This window comes from Erithacus rubecula (assembly GCF_903797595.1).
Source record: "Erithacus rubecula genome assembly, chromosome: 20".
In the NCBI taxonomy this organism is placed as follows: domain Eukaryota; kingdom Metazoa; phylum Chordata; class Aves; order Passeriformes; family Muscicapidae; genus Erithacus; species Erithacus rubecula.
The window spans coordinates 8,071,566-8,088,643 of NC_136672.1; the positions used below are offsets into that span (position 1 = coordinate 8,071,566).

Here is a 17,078-nt window from a genome sequence, read left to right on the forward strand (position 1 = left end):
TACCGCGCTCCTACCGCGCGCCTGTCCGCAAGTGTCACGTGACCGGGACAACTGGCGGTCGTTGGACCGCGAGCGCGGGTCACGTGGGAGGGGCCCGAGGCCCCGCCCCCCGCCTTCCGCGCGGAGGATCCGAATCTGGTCCCGCGCGCGCTTTTACCGCCCGCCCGGCGCGCGCGCCCGTCAGGCGGCGCCATCGGGGCCATGGCGGCGGCGCGCGCCCCGAGCCCCTGAGGCACCGCCCGGGGCCGAGGGTCCGCACTCCCCCCGCCCCGAGCCATCCGGGAGCGCTCCGCGCCCGCAGCAGCCGGGGCATGGTGGGCAGGGTCGCCGTGGCCGCGGCGGCCGCCTCTCCTCTACTCCCCGGGAGCGACGGCGACGTTCAGGTGAGTACGCCGGCCGGGGTCGTGCTGTGAGGGCGGAGAGAGGGGATGCGGCTGGCGGGGGGCGCCCCTTTGGCCATCTCCCATTTGGCGTTTGCCGCCTTTGGCTCTCCCCTTTGGCCATCGCTGCCTTTGACATTCTCCCCTCTGGCCATCTCCCCTTTGGCCTCGGCCCGGCCCGGCCCGTGTTCCCCCGCTGTGCCCGGGGTGAGGGGCCCCCGGCCCGGGCTCCCGGCGCTCTGACGGTCGGCGCCGCGCCGCGGGCCGGGCTGTCATTAAACGCATTCGAGGGGCTTTGGGAAGAGGCGTTTTCTGTTTCTGAGGGTGCGATTTCAGAGGAGTTCAGTTTCTGGTAAACCAGGAGTTATAAAAGTCTTTATGAGCCGCAGTCTTACTTGGAACTGTAGAAGTAAATGCTCTTTTTTTGTTGTTGTTTGTTTGTTTGAATCATTATACGAGATAAGAATTTTCTTATGTTCACTTTTTTAAGTACTCTTAAAGGTACAGTGTCTTTCTAAGATATGTCAGATGTAGGATCCGACTTTTTAAAGCGATGTTAGAATTCCCTCTTAAATGCTCAACAAATGCTCTGGGGAACATCTCAAGGTCGATCATCTGAATTGACCTAGATTTTCAGACTTACAGTATTGTGAAATCTCTATAGAGCTAAAGACCTTGTGGTCCCTTTCAGTTTTGACCACCTCAAGGTTTCAGAACAGGATTTTTATTTATCTGAAATAGCAGAATCTTTATTTCAAGCTTAGATGACCTCTGAAAACATGGAGATATAGTTGATGCATGCACAGTCTGAGCACATTAGCATGGATTTTTGACATCTGAAAAAGTTCTATATTAGTCATATTAAGTTTTTAAAAACTAAGGTTGATGTTGTACCTTTTGCAGCCATGCAAGAAGCGGCGAGAGGAAGATTCTTCTGTGAAAACAATCACAAGGTATTTTTCACCATTAGCAAAACCAGTGGATAAAGCATTGTCATCACCAAAATCCAACAATATCTTGGATTATTTTAAAAAGACGTCTGCAACTGAGAATGCTGCATTCCCAGTAGGAGAAAATAAAGAACTGGTGGAGGGTGATGACAAAGAATGTAAATCATCTTTCAAGCCATCCTTAAAGCGGAAAAGAAAAGGGAAGAAAGTAAATTTAAATAACAGGTCAAAAGAAAGGAAAGAATCTGAGCATGACCTTGAAATTGAAATTAGTAGTGATGACAGCAGAGTAGCTACAGGACTGCAACAAGACAGTAATGACTTTATTGCTTCTTGTACACTAGTGGACAAAAAATGTGCAAGAGAATTAGCAGAAGAGAAAGATGATCAAAGAGAGAACTTCCCAAATGTTGTCCCCTCCAGAAAAAATGCAAAAAACTTTGGCCGTGAAACAAATGGATCAAAAAACAGGATGAGAAAATCAAGGGAAAGGAAGCACAAAGTAAATATGGATTTGCCTGAAAGCTCTTCATTGGAAAACCAGATGAATGAAACCTGTAAAAAGGAAACTGAAGAGAAGACAAATCCAGTAGCAGAGTGTGATGCTGCTATTGGTGATTCCAGTTTTGAGGTTCATACAGATGATGGGACATCCCAGGTAAATAATTGTATAATAACAGTGTCATTTGAGGACTTCTTGAGAAGTCAGGGAGAAAGTAATGTTGAAGAAGACACAAAGTCAGCAATGGACACTTCTGGTACAGTAAATGAAATGGACAAAAGTGATAGTATTAGTGACACAGAAAAGTGTGAGGAATCCCAACAGCTGCCACTCAGAACAGTGACTGTCCTTGCACAAGTTCATTCCATTCCCCCCAGATTACCTCCCTCACATAAGGAACAGAAAGGCACTAGGAAAATAGCTTCCATTTTTTTGAAGCAGAAAGGACGTGTAAGGGGAAAAGAAAGCAGCCCAGCCCTTTTGGACAGTGAGCAAACTGAACAGGTGACTCAGAAAAGAAAATCCAATGTCGTTATTGAGGAAGAAGAATTGGAGCTGGCTGTTCTGGAGACTGCAGGGTTGGATTCTCTGAGGCCAAAATGTACTCTGGAAGAAAAGCATCAGTTTATGAAAGCTTTTAGACAACCAACAGCAGATGTAGCAAAAAGTGGAGTTAAAAAGGCACCTGGAAAACAAAAGCAAGCTGCTGCAGTGTCTTTGAAAGAAAAAGAAGGATCTGAAGATAGCGTTCCTTCAAATAAAGGATTAGAAAGCAGGATACCAGAAGATTATGTGGACAAATACACACATTCCAAACCTAAAAGCAATAGAACTAAACCCAGAAGATCTAGGAAGGTTCAGAAAAAAGGAAACAGAAGAAAGAAGACTTCAGAAACTAAGGAAATGGATGTCTCAAACACCAGCAATTATACTGGAGAAGAAGATTCAGGTGCTAGTGTTGTTTCTGTGGAAAACACCATAGATGCAACAATTTCATCAAGTCCAGAAGTGATTGAGTTAAGGAGGAGTTTAAGGCAGCAGAAAACCAAAACATCAACAAATGTTACTCCTAAAAAGCCCAGAGCTAAAAGTGCCTGTTCTGCAGATGAATTAAGTTCCTGCCCATTAGACACTTCCACCCCTAAAGCACACAGACAATCCTGCAAGACAAACAACATGTACAGAGCTGAGGTGATTACTGTGCCCTTTGATGGAAACAGCCCAATAAGGTAAAAACCTTTCAGAGTATATTCTAACTTTTTGCCCATTAATTGTATGCAAATATTTTGAATATATGACCTAATTATAAATGGATTGTATACCAGAGCTGCATGGATGCTGATCATGGTGGGTAAAAATAGAGAGGAACAAAAGCCTGACTATAAATGTGTTTGTACTAAAGACATCAAAAAAACCCCAACCAAACAACAAAAAAATCTCAACCACCAGTTGGGGAGTTGCTTCTGTTTACAACACTGTATTTTCAATGGCTTTTGAAAATGGGATTCTGAGGAACATTTCCCTTTATTAACCAGTAATAATTTCATAATACTTTTTTCCTTGATTAGAATGAGGTTTACACGTATCAAAGCAGCTACAAAATCAAATAAAGCTGAAGCAATGAAAAATGAAGAGTCTCACTCTGGAAACACAAAGGTAATTTATGTAACAATTGGTGTCAGTGTTTTGTAATTTCCTCTATGGGTATATCTGTGGTGTATTCAGTTTGTTGTAATAATCTGGTGTAATACAATATAACAGTTCCCAGCTGCCCTATGGAAAGGGAATATACTCTGATTTATGATGAAATTTGAGATAGTTTCTTGTACCTTAGATCTTAAAACATGTTTTACTAGTAAAAATCCACCTTTCACAACAGAGGAATCCCATAAAATAGCATGTTCCTGTGCTGCAGGTTCTCAGGATGGGATATAGAAATGACTGGACATGGAATTTAGTGCTGTGGTTTACTTGACAAGGTAGTGATTGGCCAGAGGTTGGACTTGATGGTCTCAGAGGTCTTTTCCAACCTAAATGATCCAGTGATTTGTGATAGTCTTTGGGCACAGCAAAACAGCTGAAGCTTAAGAATGTCACTGCCCATATTTTATTTGTTCCATGAAAAAATTTGGGATCTCCTTGGCCTCTCACTCCCTTTTGAAAACTGTTAGTTTGCTTGTCCTTTCAATTATTTCATTTTCTTTTTGACACCAATGAAATTTTGCAACAGCTACATACTTCTACGAAAGTGAAAAATTATATGCAAAGTACTTAATGAAGAGAGTACTATTAATTGCTATTTCATTTTTTTGTTCTTTGTTAACAGATACACTCCACTTCTAAAAACATCTCCAAAGCAAAGCAGCTGATTGAAAAAGCAAAGGCTATACAGCAGAGCAGATCAAAAGTGAATGAAGACTCAGCAGCTCCCGTGAGACGCTCGTCTCGACAGCGAATTCTTGCTGAGAAGAAGAAATTAGAAGAAAGTGATGTAAGGCTGCACCTTGTGGGGGGAATATTTTTATATATTTCTGATTGATATAAGCAACACAAATGATTCCTATTTGATTCTTTACAAGAAATGTTTGTAAAGTATTGTTAATAAAGGAGGAGAAGTTGGCTTTCCTTTCTTACTAGATTTGCTTTCCCTCTAGGAATCAGTAATCATTTTAGATTCAAGCATGGATAGTGTCACTGCTACAGAGCAGACTGTGAAGGAAAAGAAACTTCGGAGCTTAAATGATGTCCTGGGGAAGAAATCTAAAATCTTGAAGGTTGCAAAGAACTCCGGTGGTAATTTGGTTTTATTGACTGTTTATTTTTTGCTACAGAAACATTTTATATTATTGGCTACTGTAACTTTATTTCATAAAGCTGCCTTTGAGTATATTAATCTTTTTCTCTGATTTATTTTGTATAATATTCCAATATATACCTTTCCTTTTTGTATGAATTAATAATGTAGAGGTTATTTACATCTGTTGATTTGCTTTTTCTTCATTTGAGGACAACTGTTTGTTTGAAAAATTGTCAATCATATACCACATTTTTGTTGCATCCTTTTTTTCCCTAATATTAGAAAATAGCATCTATACTGAGGAAATAATTAGAAATAAAGCTATAATGAATTTTGTTAAAATATTTAGCTTTCCCTTAAGAAAAGGAGATTCCTTGATGATGTTACATTAAACATGCAGGTAGTGAACACAGAAGCAAGGTTAGAATCTTGTATCAGTGCTAATATAATAATTTTTTTTTACCTTTTTAAAGGGAAATTAGGATGTCCACCTTCCTGCCTAGGCACAAATGCTCAAAACTCTGCAGGTGAACCAATTGTGATCTATGATGAAAGCAGGTCAGTTGTCAAGAGTGCTTAAAAATCAAAATGTGTTTCAAGGTTACTTTAACATTCTCTCATTTTACAGATTTAAATACACTTACTGAAATGTGCTATAAATATTAATGACTTTTATACTGATTAATATTTTAATCTGCCTGCAAAATTTTAGGAGTGTCTTGGAGAGTTCCTCAACCATTTTAGAACCATATTAGATGTCTGGAAATGTAGTTGATGACTGATTAAAAAGAAATCTCAAAATGGATATAAAAATACAAAACCAAAGATAATTTTTTTTAGATTAAAATTTCTAACACAGAATTAATTTCAAACTAACTACATTAAAATTAATTTTAGCAGTTCTGACAGACTATTTTTAACTAATTTGGAAGAGAATGTGATTAAATTCAGCCTTGCATAGCAGGAAGTTCTACTAATTCTATATTTTTTTTCTTTCTTTTTCTTTTCTGTTTTCATTAAAGCCAAGATGCATCTGAAAATTCTCAGGATGATGATCCATTCAGAGCAAAACGTGAATTCCTGATGAGTGGACTGCCAGAGTCACTGAAAAGGCAGATTGCAAAGAAGGCAGCAGCAATGGAAGCATACTCTCTTGCAAGTTCCTGTTTTAAGACTGTTGTCCATGTACAGCAGAAGGATGACTGTAAGCTTGTGTTAAGCTTTTGAGTTTTGTTTAAATGTACATAATCATTTCTTAGGAATTTGTGCAGAAAAGATTTGAACAGCTTAGGACTGGAATAGGTGGGAGTTTCCTCTTGTTTTGTGTCTCAGTAAGAGAACAAAACTTAGAAGCTTCCAGTGAGATGTTTTTGAATACAAAATGTACAAATTAAATTGATGCTAAAGTAGTCTACACATGCATGGGTAAGGATGAAAAATTCTTAATATTTAGTCAAAAAAGTTGGTCTGTTAAGTTCCCATTAGGAAAATAAAGATTGTGTTGGACTGATTTGGGCAGAAACCATTTCCCTCTGACAAAGCAAAAGACTTCACAAAAGAGAGAATACCACTCCATTTCTTTTCCCTAGAATAGAAGTTAACTCTTGTTTTGGTTTTGTGGGGGTTCTTTTGTAGGTTCTCCAATGTGGAAATTGCAATCACCATCATGTCCTCTATTAACTAAGCTGAGGGAACTGAGTACTGAAGTCACCAACATCACAAAAATCACTCTCTCACTTGGTGAATTTTCCACAGTGAATTCAAAACAAACTGGAAATTGTTCTGCACCTGGGGTTAGTACTTTGAAATTCAATTTGTTTTTATATTTGTTTGGAGTTATGTTTTTAACAAATTCTGTTGTTTGAATTTGTTTCAGTCCCGTAATTTGGTTTTTTTTTTAATTTCCCAGTGTGTGAGTTACCCATTTTGCATCTTACTTACCATTAGACACTTCTCATCAGTTCTTAACAGTTTCTGTTAATCTCTGAATTTAACAAGATACTACCAGTTTAAATTATGCAAAGCATTCTGTGTAAAGTTTTTGAGTAATTCTCTGTGTGTGTATTGCAGCTTTCAGGCTACCGACCAGCTCTTCATGATGCACTCAAGAAAGATTTGCTAGATGAAATTGTGGCTTTTAATTCTCAATTTCCAGTGAGAAAATACTACTCCAGGTTCTTGAAAAAGCAAACAGAACGGATGGCATTGGAAAACAGCACACCAGGTTAGGAATCCATGTTGGGAGAAAACCACCCATGTTCTCTGTGGCATTAAAAAACAACTGGGAATTTTTAAAAATACATTACTGAAGGAATACTGTTGTTGGAAATAAATTGATCCTCACATTTTAGATTATTTTGACCAAGTTCTTCAAATATGGCTTAAGTGAATGTACAGAAGTAATGGACATAGCCTGAAATTTTAAATGGATGCACTTTTTTTTTCTTAGAAAGCAGAGATGGCACTGCAAATCTTGATGTAATTGAGAAACATCCTGACAATTGGAAGGAAACAAAGAGGAAAAGGAAAGAAACAGAAGACCGCAAATCAAAAAGAAGAAAACAGCTTGAAGGTAAAGAGACTGAAATGAAATCAAGAGTTTCCAGAAACCTTATTCCTTCCATATCTGGAGAAAAACAGGCAGAGACAGGACTAGCCACACACTTGGGAAAAAACAAGACCCAGAAACCAGACAGCCTGACAGAAGACACTGGGTGTTTATCAGATCCAAGTGCACTTTCAGGTAACTGCATTTCCTGTCTCATTTTAATCTTTGCATTAAGGAAGCATATGTGTGATATGTGTCAGCTTTCCACTGTGATGCAAAAATCATATCTAGATCTGCTAGATTAAATCTGCTAGATTTCATCAATTCTATTGCATGAAGAACTGTTCAAAACCAATATTTTTTCTGCAGGTGTGGAAAAAGAAGACATGCTCTGGACAGAAAAATATCAGCCCCAAGATTCCAGTGAACTTGTAGGGAACAAGAAAGAAATTGAAAGGCTACACAGGTCAGAAGTTGGAACATGGATCCATTCTTAAAATAACTCAAAACCTCATGTTACTTGATAATGCTCAAGTACTGAGAGAGTAGTACTTGTCTGTACTTCCCTCCAAACATCCTGATCCTGACCTTGCTGTACTGTCTGCTTTGGTCAGGAATTTAGCACTGAAATCCACCTAACACATCAGGCTCTCAGTTAAATTTTCTGTGTGGGTTTAAGTTACTGGTGTGGCTCTTACACAGAATTTAAAGATCCATCTGATAAAAAGACACTGAATTATGAGTGAATAGGTTGTTCACCAAGTGACTTGGTTTTAGGCCAACCAGCTAACAGAAGGGAGAATGAAAAAGGAAACCTTTTCTACAAATAATCAAATCCTGAGCATTTTTTTGCTTTTATCTGAAAGAACTTTACAGGTTTCTGTAAGGTAACAAGTGGCTGATGTCCTCTGGTTTTACATTCTGCTCCATCTTGGTTCACTTAATTCACCTGCAATTTTTATTCTTTTTTTTCCCTTTTATAGTTGGTTACAAGAATGGAAAAAGAGAGCTGATTTGGAGGAAAAACGAAATCAGAAAAGGGAAAAGGAGGATAAAGAGCAAGAAGGTACTGATGGAATTAATATAGCTTCTCTTCTGTTAAAAGTTGGCAAAAAATAACAGTAATCCTTTATTTTCTTTTTAATAATTATACAGATTCTTTAAGCAGCCTTGACTTTAAAGATTGTAAATCTGATACTGAAGAAGAGACAACCCTTTGCAATACAGTTCTGATAACTGGCCCACCAGGAGTGGGGAAAACTGCTGCAGTGTATGCTTGTGCTCAGGAACTTGGGTTTAAGGTTTGTGGAGTTTTTTCTTTGCTCAGTGCATTTTTGTTATTTATAACTAATGATGCAAAAGCATTTGTAATACAAAACCTCTACAATTTAATTTTCCCTTTTTTTTTTTTTTTTTTTGTAAATTTATTACCATTGCAGATATTTGAAGTCAATGCCTCCTGCCAGCGTAGTGGGAGACAGATTCTGTCCCAGCTGAAAGAAGCTACTCAGTCTCATCAAGTGGATAAAAAAGGTGTGAATGCACACAAGCCTTGCTTTTTTAACAGCTGTAGCACTGCCAAGTCACCAAGTAAGTGTCATGGTTCTTATCTGGGCTTCTTTGTTTGGTTTGAATTATGGGGTGGGTTTTATAGAGGGGAGGAAGTTGTTAAAGACTGAATTCCCAGAACAAATTTCAGATGTCATTTGTTTTTAAAAAGACAGCAGATTTAGCTTACCTGGCCATAAGAGTAAGAACTGGTCTGTTGGTTAACACAACTACAGATCAAATTAAATGATGGCTTTATTAAAATACTGACTCTTGATTATGTTATTTCTGCAGTGGTGGAGCAAGTGCTGTAGCATTTGAATAGAAAGTTGAACAGAAAGCTTTTCCTGTAACAAGAGAAAAGAAAAACAAGCAAAAATCAGCACAGTAAACCTGTCATTTACCATAGATAAAAAATGGGTTTCACTTTAAATTTTTCTGAGAAATATCAGTTTGACATTGTATCTCCAGATGAAGTTTAATATAAAACATACCTTGCAGAAAAAATGTATTCTCCAAAGAAAGTTATTTCTCCAAGAAAACCACCACTGTCACCAAAAGGAGCAGGATTAAAACGAAGCTTGCCTTCTAAAACACTTGCAAACTACTTCAAAATTTCTTCCAAATGTAAAGTTATTGATGGAGAAGCAACATCTGAAGAAAAAAATGGAGGTAGGTATTTCTTTTTAATAATGAATTACCTTCTGAGATGGAAATGCTACACTGTGTATATGGAGCTGTGTGGAGAAAAGAACAGATTCTCTTAAGCATTTGATACATGGGGAATTTTTGAAGCCAGTACCTGAAAAGCATTAAATGATTTCACTCCTCCTTCCTGCTCAATTATTCATCCATCTGCAGGAAATACTCAGAATTCACTGGAAGTAAAGAAAGATGCTCAAATTAAGACAATAAACAAAGAAGAAGGAGGAGAACACAACAGGAAAAGTGCAACATCTCTCATCCTTTTTGAAGAGGTAAAGTTCACATGAAATGTACTGTGACTGGGCTCACAGCTTGTAACTGCTGCTCAAGCTATTGATACTCTCTGTGTTTTCTGTAGGTGGATATAATATTTGATGAAGATGCAGGATTTCTAAATGCAATAAAGACATTTATGGCAACTGCAAAGAGACCTGTAATTCTTACTACCAATGGTGAGTAGTGTTTGTAACAGTAATTAGGTTTTACAGACAGAAGAGTCACTTTTATTTAGAGCCTGTAAATGGTGATGGTTGAATGCTGCTCCTAAATGCAAAATTAAATGAGTGGCTACTGTAAAGAAAGTATTTGAGTGTTTGAATGAAGGTACTGGCTGCTCTAAAGGATAAAGAAAATAATGGGGTTTGAACATAATGTCATGACAGTTCACTGATCTCTCTCTATAGATCCAACATTCAGCTTGATGTTTGATGGCTCTTTTGAAGAGATCAACTTTAAAACCCCTTCTCTGGTAAGTCTGTGTCTGGAAATGCAGGTACATCCTAAGCAAGTAATTGTCACCTGATTTCAGTTTGACATTTAAATGATGGGGTAGGTTTATATATTTCTGATGTAACATATTTGTCTGACATGTCTTTGGGGTTTCTGTAAGGATGTGTAGAACATATTTATCTTTACATGTAGAAACTGTTCTACTAGCATGGAAGATTTATTTTCCAAACAATATAGTGATAATGAGAATTGCAATAAAAACATCACTTAATAATTTCATTTAGTTTTTAGAATGTAGTTATATAAATATCTGATAGCTCTGATCTGAAGGTTGGTTATTTCAGTACTGATTCATTCATTAAAGAGTACAGGAGCTATTTTAGAAATATTATGGGTTATTTCTTTAATGTTAACACCAGTGTTCTGTGTAGCAAATAATTTTATTTGCAGCTGTGTATTAAGTGAAAAACCTAAATGAACAGGAATCAGATGGACTTAATAATTGAGAAGGGCTAATTTCTTAACATGAAACTGAAACTATTGGACTTCCAGGTAATTGCAGAGTTAAAAGAAAGAATGCAAGAAAAACCTTTAAAATGAATTCAGTAAAAGCTGATCACTGGTAATGAGAAACAAGGTGTAAGTAGCCTCAGGACCATGAGCAGAATATGTTTGTGTGTTTGTTTTTAACCAGCTGAATTTCTAAATTGAACCTAAATCTGTGGCATAGACTACAGAGATTGAGTAGTTTACTTTCCTTACGGATTTAATAAACTAATCTTCTGTATTAAAAGGCAAAATGTATTGCAAGCACAAATAGAATAATTTGCTCTTGTGACTTGCTGCAGTGTGATTGGCAGGAGTTGTTTCAGTGGCTTATTGTCACTCTTGTTTAGATAAACTCTGTGAGCTACCTCCAAGCTCTGTGCCTGGCTGAGAACCTACGGACAGATGTGAAGGACTTGGCTGCTCTGCTGACCACAAATAACTGTGATATCAGGCAAAGTGTTCTGTACTTACAGTTCTGGGTTAGAAGTGGAGGTGGATGCTTGAAAGAGAAGTGTTTGGCACCTCATGGTATGTTGATTTGATTTAATCTTAAAAAAAAATTCATCTATATATGAATTTGACTGAATTGAAGTATTCTTAGGCATGTATGAATAAATGGTAACTTCTTGTAAGACTCCTAAATATTTGGGGGGGGGGGTTCTGCTATTTTTAGCTACTTCAAAGCCTTGTATTAGTGCATAAGAAACTAAATATTGAGGGGTTTGTTGCCTGTCATGATGGTACTTACTATCTCCCTTTCATGTTCTGAGTAGCAAAACTGAGCAAAGAAGGGAACCAGCAGTAATTTTCCTCAGAGTTTGCAGTTCTTTATCCATATAGCTGGGTTGTAGCAATTCACCCAGAAGAAGCAGAGCTGAAAAAGGGATAAAAACATGACAGCTGGCAAGCAAGCAGGGATAGGAACTTGATCCCAAAGGATTCAGGAGGAGTTTAGGGGTTAGAGGGAGTGACAGGGAGAGACAAGTGAGGCACAGCCTCCTTCAAAGGTTACTTGGGAAGCAGGAGAGCAGGTTGGTAACACTGTGATGGGGGCATGGGGATGTTTCATTTCAGCTGCTCTGTTCCTTCAGCACCACAGCAAGAGGTGACAGTTACAGCATCCTTCATGACAGGAACTGAGGCAAAGAGGTGGAAAATCAATTTCATGATGCAGTTGTTCTCTTTCAAGTAAAGCCTGTTATCTCTGTGCAGGAGGAGAAGAGACAAGGAAGGCAGATAATGTCATTCATCATGCCAAGTCTAACAATTCCAAGGTGGATTTTCCTCAAGCTGAGGATGCACATCTTCAGGAGTTTCCAAAATGTGATACAGGCTGTGTAGAGACATTGCTTGGCCTTAAGAACATCCTGTTGCCTTCAGAAGATTTGTTTACATTTCTTAAGGTATTTTTATAATTGACTTGTTAGTATTTTGAATGATTGCCAGACAATTGAGTATAACCATCACTAGCAATAGCATCATCTTAGAAGCAAATCTCTGAAAAGGCTTGTTGTAGAAATTATAGAATTCTGTGCTTATCAAGTACAGTTTGAACTGGGGTGGTCTGCAAGCAAAACAGTCCCTCACCTCATAGGCACAAAGCCAGGAGTGTGAGATATTCTGTAGTAACATTTTTATTTAAAAAAAAATGTGTTTTAGTATATTGATAAAAATGTCATGATTATTATTTTGCAGCACAAAATCACAACCGTGGAGGAATGGAATAAATTGATGCAGCTTCTCACAGAATTCCAGATGAAGCATGTGGATTTTGTATATAATAATCTTGAACTTATTCTTCCCTTACCAGTGCAAGTTCTGTCAAACCAGTCTGAAGCCTCTAAGTCTATACTTGAAAGGACTACTATAGTTTCTTCAAAAGAAAGATCTACTAAGAGCTCTTGCTCTGGGAAGAGTAGCCCTGGAAAAAGGTCTAAAAAGACAAAGGCTCAGAAAAGGCTTGAGATATTGGATGATAGTGACTTATTTGATTCTGAGCTGAACTATTCAGCTGAATTCATAACTTTGCCATCAGACAGTCCTAAATCATGTGCTGAAATAAATAAAAAGGAATCAAAATTGTTGATGCATCAAGAACAAAAAGAAGTTAAAACTAAAACCTCAGCAAATGGGAAGAGATCTGCAGTTGTTTCTCAGTGCCTGAATTCAGTGTCTGAGTTTGTGGAAAACATGTCCTTCCTGGATTGCTGTGTAAACACTAACACCAGGGAACCACTGGAGTTTTCTGAAAGTGAAGAATTTCATTGGACAAATGCCAAAATCAGAAATGGTCTCTGTGATGAGTTCAGTATAGAAAATACTGATTGGTGGAGTTCCCAGAGCTGTAGTGAAATAAAGGCAGCTATTGAAGCACTTAGCTTCACCAAAATTTCTGTTAGTATTTCACAAAACTTGGAATCCTTTTTGAGTACCAGTAGAACATCTGAAAGTGATCAGCTGAAGGGACTTACTCTGCCTGTCTCAAACACAAGGGATTGCATATCCTTCAGTCAGACAGCTGATCCAAGGTAAGATTTTGTTAATACTTCTGGAGTATAATGCAGTTATTTGTCAGGAAGAACATTTCACAGGGTGTAGGACTGTTTCAGATTTGATGTATACACATTCATACCACTATGACAAGAACATGGCCAAACAAACTGCTGGTCCTCATGTTTCTGTCCAAGTGCAGCTTTGTGATGCTGTGTAATTAGAAGCTGCAGATGTCTGATCCATTGGGATGTAGTTCTGGACATCAGTTTAAAGGAGCTTAAAACCAGTGGCTTTGATCCTAAAGAAATAAAATCATCACTGCACCTTCTTGAATAAGAAACAATAAAGCTTCATTCTCTCATTCTCATTTTAGCACTCACAAAAAAGCACAGAAGAGGCTGGCTGTCATCAAAACTGTGTTTTCCAGAAGTCCTTTAAACCTGGGCAATAAGCAAGCCAGTACCCTTGAATACCTCCCCACTCTCCGCAGTATTTGCAGGTCTGAGAAGCTTAAAGAGCAAGGGAAGACTAAAAGAAGGTAAGTTTGGGTTTTCCTAAATCTTGCTACATTTCAGTATAGAAGGTAGTTAAGGAATTTAATAAAATATTTTGTCAAATAATTCTAGGCAAGGAAGGTGGACATCTGTCTCAAAATAATAAAAGTGCTGCCTTATATTTGGAATTAACTTTGTTCCCTTAACAGTCTTTTTTACATTTTTTTTTAATAGGTTCTTGCATTATCTTGAAGGGATTCATCTTGAAATACCCAGACAAGTGATAAATAGTCTGTCTTTGGACTTCCCTTAAAATTGCCAACACCAGAAATACTTTGTGCCTAATGGTGGTATTCTCACCACAGTTTGTTTGGATATTTTTTAATTACCACATTATTGTATATTCAGAGCCATTTGTATATTAAATTTTATAAGTATTTAAAATAATGTATATATCTATTGTCATTATACTGCTCTCCACAGCTGAAGTGTGGGTTTGTTTGGTGCTTGTCCAGTAAGGGCATTCATAATATTATATGCACAAACTATTCAGGGAGGACTTCTTGCTCTCTCTCTAATTTGTGGATCACATAGCAAGAAGTGATTTTGTAACAACCATCACAACTTCCACAGCAAAGCTGCTGTTTTCTGAGGAGACCATTTTGTTCAAATAAGTTTGTTTCTGAATTTGCAATTAAAGTGATAAATTGAGGTGGGAGGGGGCACAGACAGGATGCAACAAGTCCTCCAAAATCTAAGTGACTAAAACTCTTCACTTTGACCACAAGGAACAAAGTCCTTACAAAGCACTATGCCTCAATGTACATATATTTGTACACATTCCTTTCATTGTTTACAGCTGTCAGATCTGCATGTTAATCTCCTAAAAGGGTAGAGAAATTATTACTGTAGCTCAACATGGTCTCAAAAGATTTAGGCAAGATTTTGTAAATAACAATTATCCCAGTGTTACTTTGGGTACAGGAATATTTAACTACTTCTAGTCTTGTATATTGTGTTCTAAAACTTTTTTTTTTTTTTTTTTTTTTTGTATTTGACAAAACTTCAGCCTGATTATTTGTGATTGAATCCGTTTTTATACAACAATAAATTTGTGAGACTGCTACAATCTCAGTGTTTCTGTTGCATGAAAGACAAAACTCCTGAAACATAACTTTTAATGGATTTTAAAACTGGAATTAGTTAAACCATGTACTTTTCTGCCTTTGCAGTTGGACTGTTCCTGTTCCTCAAACTCAGTCAGACTGCTGCCATGCAGTGGTGCTCCACTTACCTCAGTGTCTCTGTAAATATAAGGAAGCCCCTTTGCTAGTTCTGGTCTTATCTTACATTTTTCATGTCTTAAAGATGTTCATGAATTAGAAACATTTATGGAAACAGTAAATTACTTTAAGCTTCTGCATTGTAGATCATCTTTGTAGTTTACTGTTTCCATAGTCCAGAATTATCAAAAAGTTCAAGTGCTAAAATCTTCATGGCTTGATCTTTTGTATCAATGTATGATTTGTAAAAATAAATACCATTTTAAATTTTTTTTAAAAAGTAAAGTGTATCTGTTCAATGCTTTCTAAAGACACTATCAATCTAACTAGGTTTACAGTGGGGACCTACATAAATCAGAAACAATCATATTAAGTAGTAGTATTATAGGAGATTCAGGGGTGATTTGAAAGACCCAAATTAGAAAGCAGTGAGAGACAATTTACTTTCTTTTGAAGTCAGCTCTCTGGTTTTAATAACTGCCTTAAGAAGTTTACAGAATCTGCTGTGATGTCCACAAGGTAAGGTGGAATTCAATTTCCCTTCTTGATCAGATACTTATCACATGAAATCACCTCAAGCTACTCTGAATGAAAGACAATCTTCATGTGATGATTTGAGTTCTGATAAATTAGCACCTTTGGATTTTGATGCATCAGGTAGGGGTATCTTTTGTATGCTAAAATAAATCAAGTTTCCAGGAGGGATGGGCTTGAGGAAAAGGGACCTGGGGCTGGTTTTGATTAACTCTGCCTAGAAGGAAATGCTTCACAAATTCTAGTACTGTGAAATTTTTCTGCTTTTGATGCAAAATATTTTCCTGCACTAGTTTGGGTCCTGGTCAGTCCTTTATGTACTGCCCTTCCAGCTAACTTCTGTCTTGAAATCAGAAGTAAAAACAACCCCGGAGTTTCACAATGACTCTCCCATTTAAGCAGCAGTTACGAGTAGGTATACAGCAACTTGAAAACAAAACCAACAATCTTGTTCTTCTTGGGGAAATCTCAACCAAATTTCAAGATTTTCTTTCTCTTTCCTGTCATTCCAATATTACTTTCCAGAATGTAAATGAGGGTGACATTATTCTACCATCTCATGAATAATACAGAAGAAAGAAGTTATGGTTGCAAGAATGAGCCAAAGGCTTAGACTGTGTTAGTGCTACAGGAGAGTAGAGGTGGGAGGAGGGAAAGACCCTTTCAAAAGCAAGACTATCAAGTCTGTGTAAAAGATAGATATAAATAACCACTCCTCAAATGTCATACAAAATGTTCCTTTTATTCCACAGGAGTTGCAAGGACACTAAAATTAAGCTAGCAGAAAGCTTTGGTGTATGGCTTGCAAGATTACCTGAGGAAAGTTAAATCCAGGTTTACATTCCAGTATGCAGTTCCTAGAGGGTGAGTGCTGAAAAGAGGTTCTATGTAGGTAGTTGAACAACTTTTCAGATACTCAGCTGCTGCTAGAAGATGGAAGAAAGGTTCTGCTAGTACATGTCTAGTTTTTAGTCATCTACAAAATTTTTACAAGATTGTAGATAAACTTTACTAAAGAAGCATTGTTTACTATTGCACTATAGCAATGCAAATTAAATTTAACCTCAAACTAGAAAAAATATTTGAACACCTCTATATATTTTTCTGAATTAAGTAACCTTCCTGACAATCTTTGTTTCACATTTTTCTCTTTGTCTTTACTCGTCTTAGATAAACAATATTAAGTCACAAACTTTTTGCCATTTGCTTTATCATCAAGAGGAACATTGTGAAGGTGGAAATGCTGTTTTGTCCCCGCGTTGAGCTATGTGTGAGGGTTTTTCTGGCGCTGCTTGGTGTCACCGAGCTCCCTGAGAGCCTGTGTGAGCCCTCGCAGTGGGGCAGAGCTGCGGGACTCACCTGGCCCGGCGGTCCCGGTGCTGTGCTGGATGTCTGGGGCCCGACTGCCGTTCTGGTACCCAGCCAGCTTTGTAAACCTTTTTAGAGAGGTGGGGTTGGGGCAAAGCTGGGGCTGCGCATACGAGCCCTGCGCTGTCAGCGCAGGAATTCCCGACTCGTTGCGGGAAAGCCGGCGGGGAGCGGAGCGGGCCGGGCCGATGGGCGGGT

The 17,078-nt window shown here is 38.1% G+C and overlaps 1 protein-coding gene and 1 long non-coding RNA gene across 4 annotated transcripts; one reads left to right on the top strand and one right to left on the bottom strand.

The window, feature by feature from the left end:
• Window positions 1-32: 32 nt before the first annotated feature.
• On the top strand, window positions 33-14,142 carry ATAD5 (ATPase family AAA domain containing 5). Of its 2 annotated transcripts, none has more exons than XM_079323600.1 (23): window positions 33-383; window positions 1,284-3,061; window positions 3,401-3,488; window positions 4,159-4,323; window positions 4,487-4,625; window positions 5,103-5,187; window positions 5,652-5,833; window positions 6,253-6,422; window positions 6,700-6,853; window positions 7,079-7,372; window positions 7,547-7,643; window positions 8,161-8,243; window positions 8,333-8,478; window positions 8,617-8,767; window positions 9,227-9,397; window positions 9,587-9,702; window positions 9,789-9,882; window positions 10,114-10,178; window positions 11,056-11,236; window positions 11,921-12,111; window positions 12,404-13,236; window positions 13,575-13,739; window positions 13,930-14,142. In XM_079323600.1, the coding sequence occupies exons 1-23, from the start codon at window positions 312-314 to the stop codon at window positions 14,006-14,008; spliced, it is 5,499 nt and encodes a 1,832-aa protein (XP_079179726.1). In that variant the 5' UTR covers window positions 33-311; the 3' UTR covers window positions 14,009-14,142. The 2 variants fall into 2 exon arrangements, with proteins under 2 accessions (XP_079179726.1, XP_079179727.1); XM_079323601.1 differs by having other exon boundaries at window positions 34-383; window positions 6,265-6,422.
• Window positions 4,119-17,073, bottom strand: LOC306810734. 2 transcript variants are annotated; one of them, XR_013776540.1, is made up of 4 exons: window positions 11,457-11,905; window positions 9,528-9,603; window positions 5,093-5,204; window positions 4,119-4,294 (listed from the first exon to the last, which is right to left on the bottom strand). It is a non-coding gene; the product is annotated as an uncharacterized lncRNA (long non-coding RNA). The 2 variants fall into 2 exon arrangements; XR_013776539.1 differs by lacking the exons at window positions 9,528-9,603; window positions 11,457-11,905 and adding an exon at window positions 16,872-17,073.
• Window positions 17,074-17,078: the final 5 nt, after the last annotated feature.

What these genes read in the sequence shown, in the direction of transcription:
- ATAD5 (XM_079323600.1), top strand. Translation starts at nt 312, where the DNA reads ATGGTGGGCAGGGTCGCCGTGGCCGCGGCGGCCGCCTCTCCTCTACTC. An exon ending in GGTTGCAAAGAACTCCGGTG is followed by an intron (nt 4,626 to 5,102) that starts GTAATTTGGTTT and finishes ACCTTTTTAAAG; the next exon opens with GGAAATTAGGATGTCCACCT. An exon ending in TGTACAGCAGAAGGATGACT is followed by an intron (nt 5,834 to 6,252) that starts GTAAGCTTGTGT and finishes GGTTTTGTGGGG; the next exon opens with GTTCTTTTGTAGGTTCTCCA.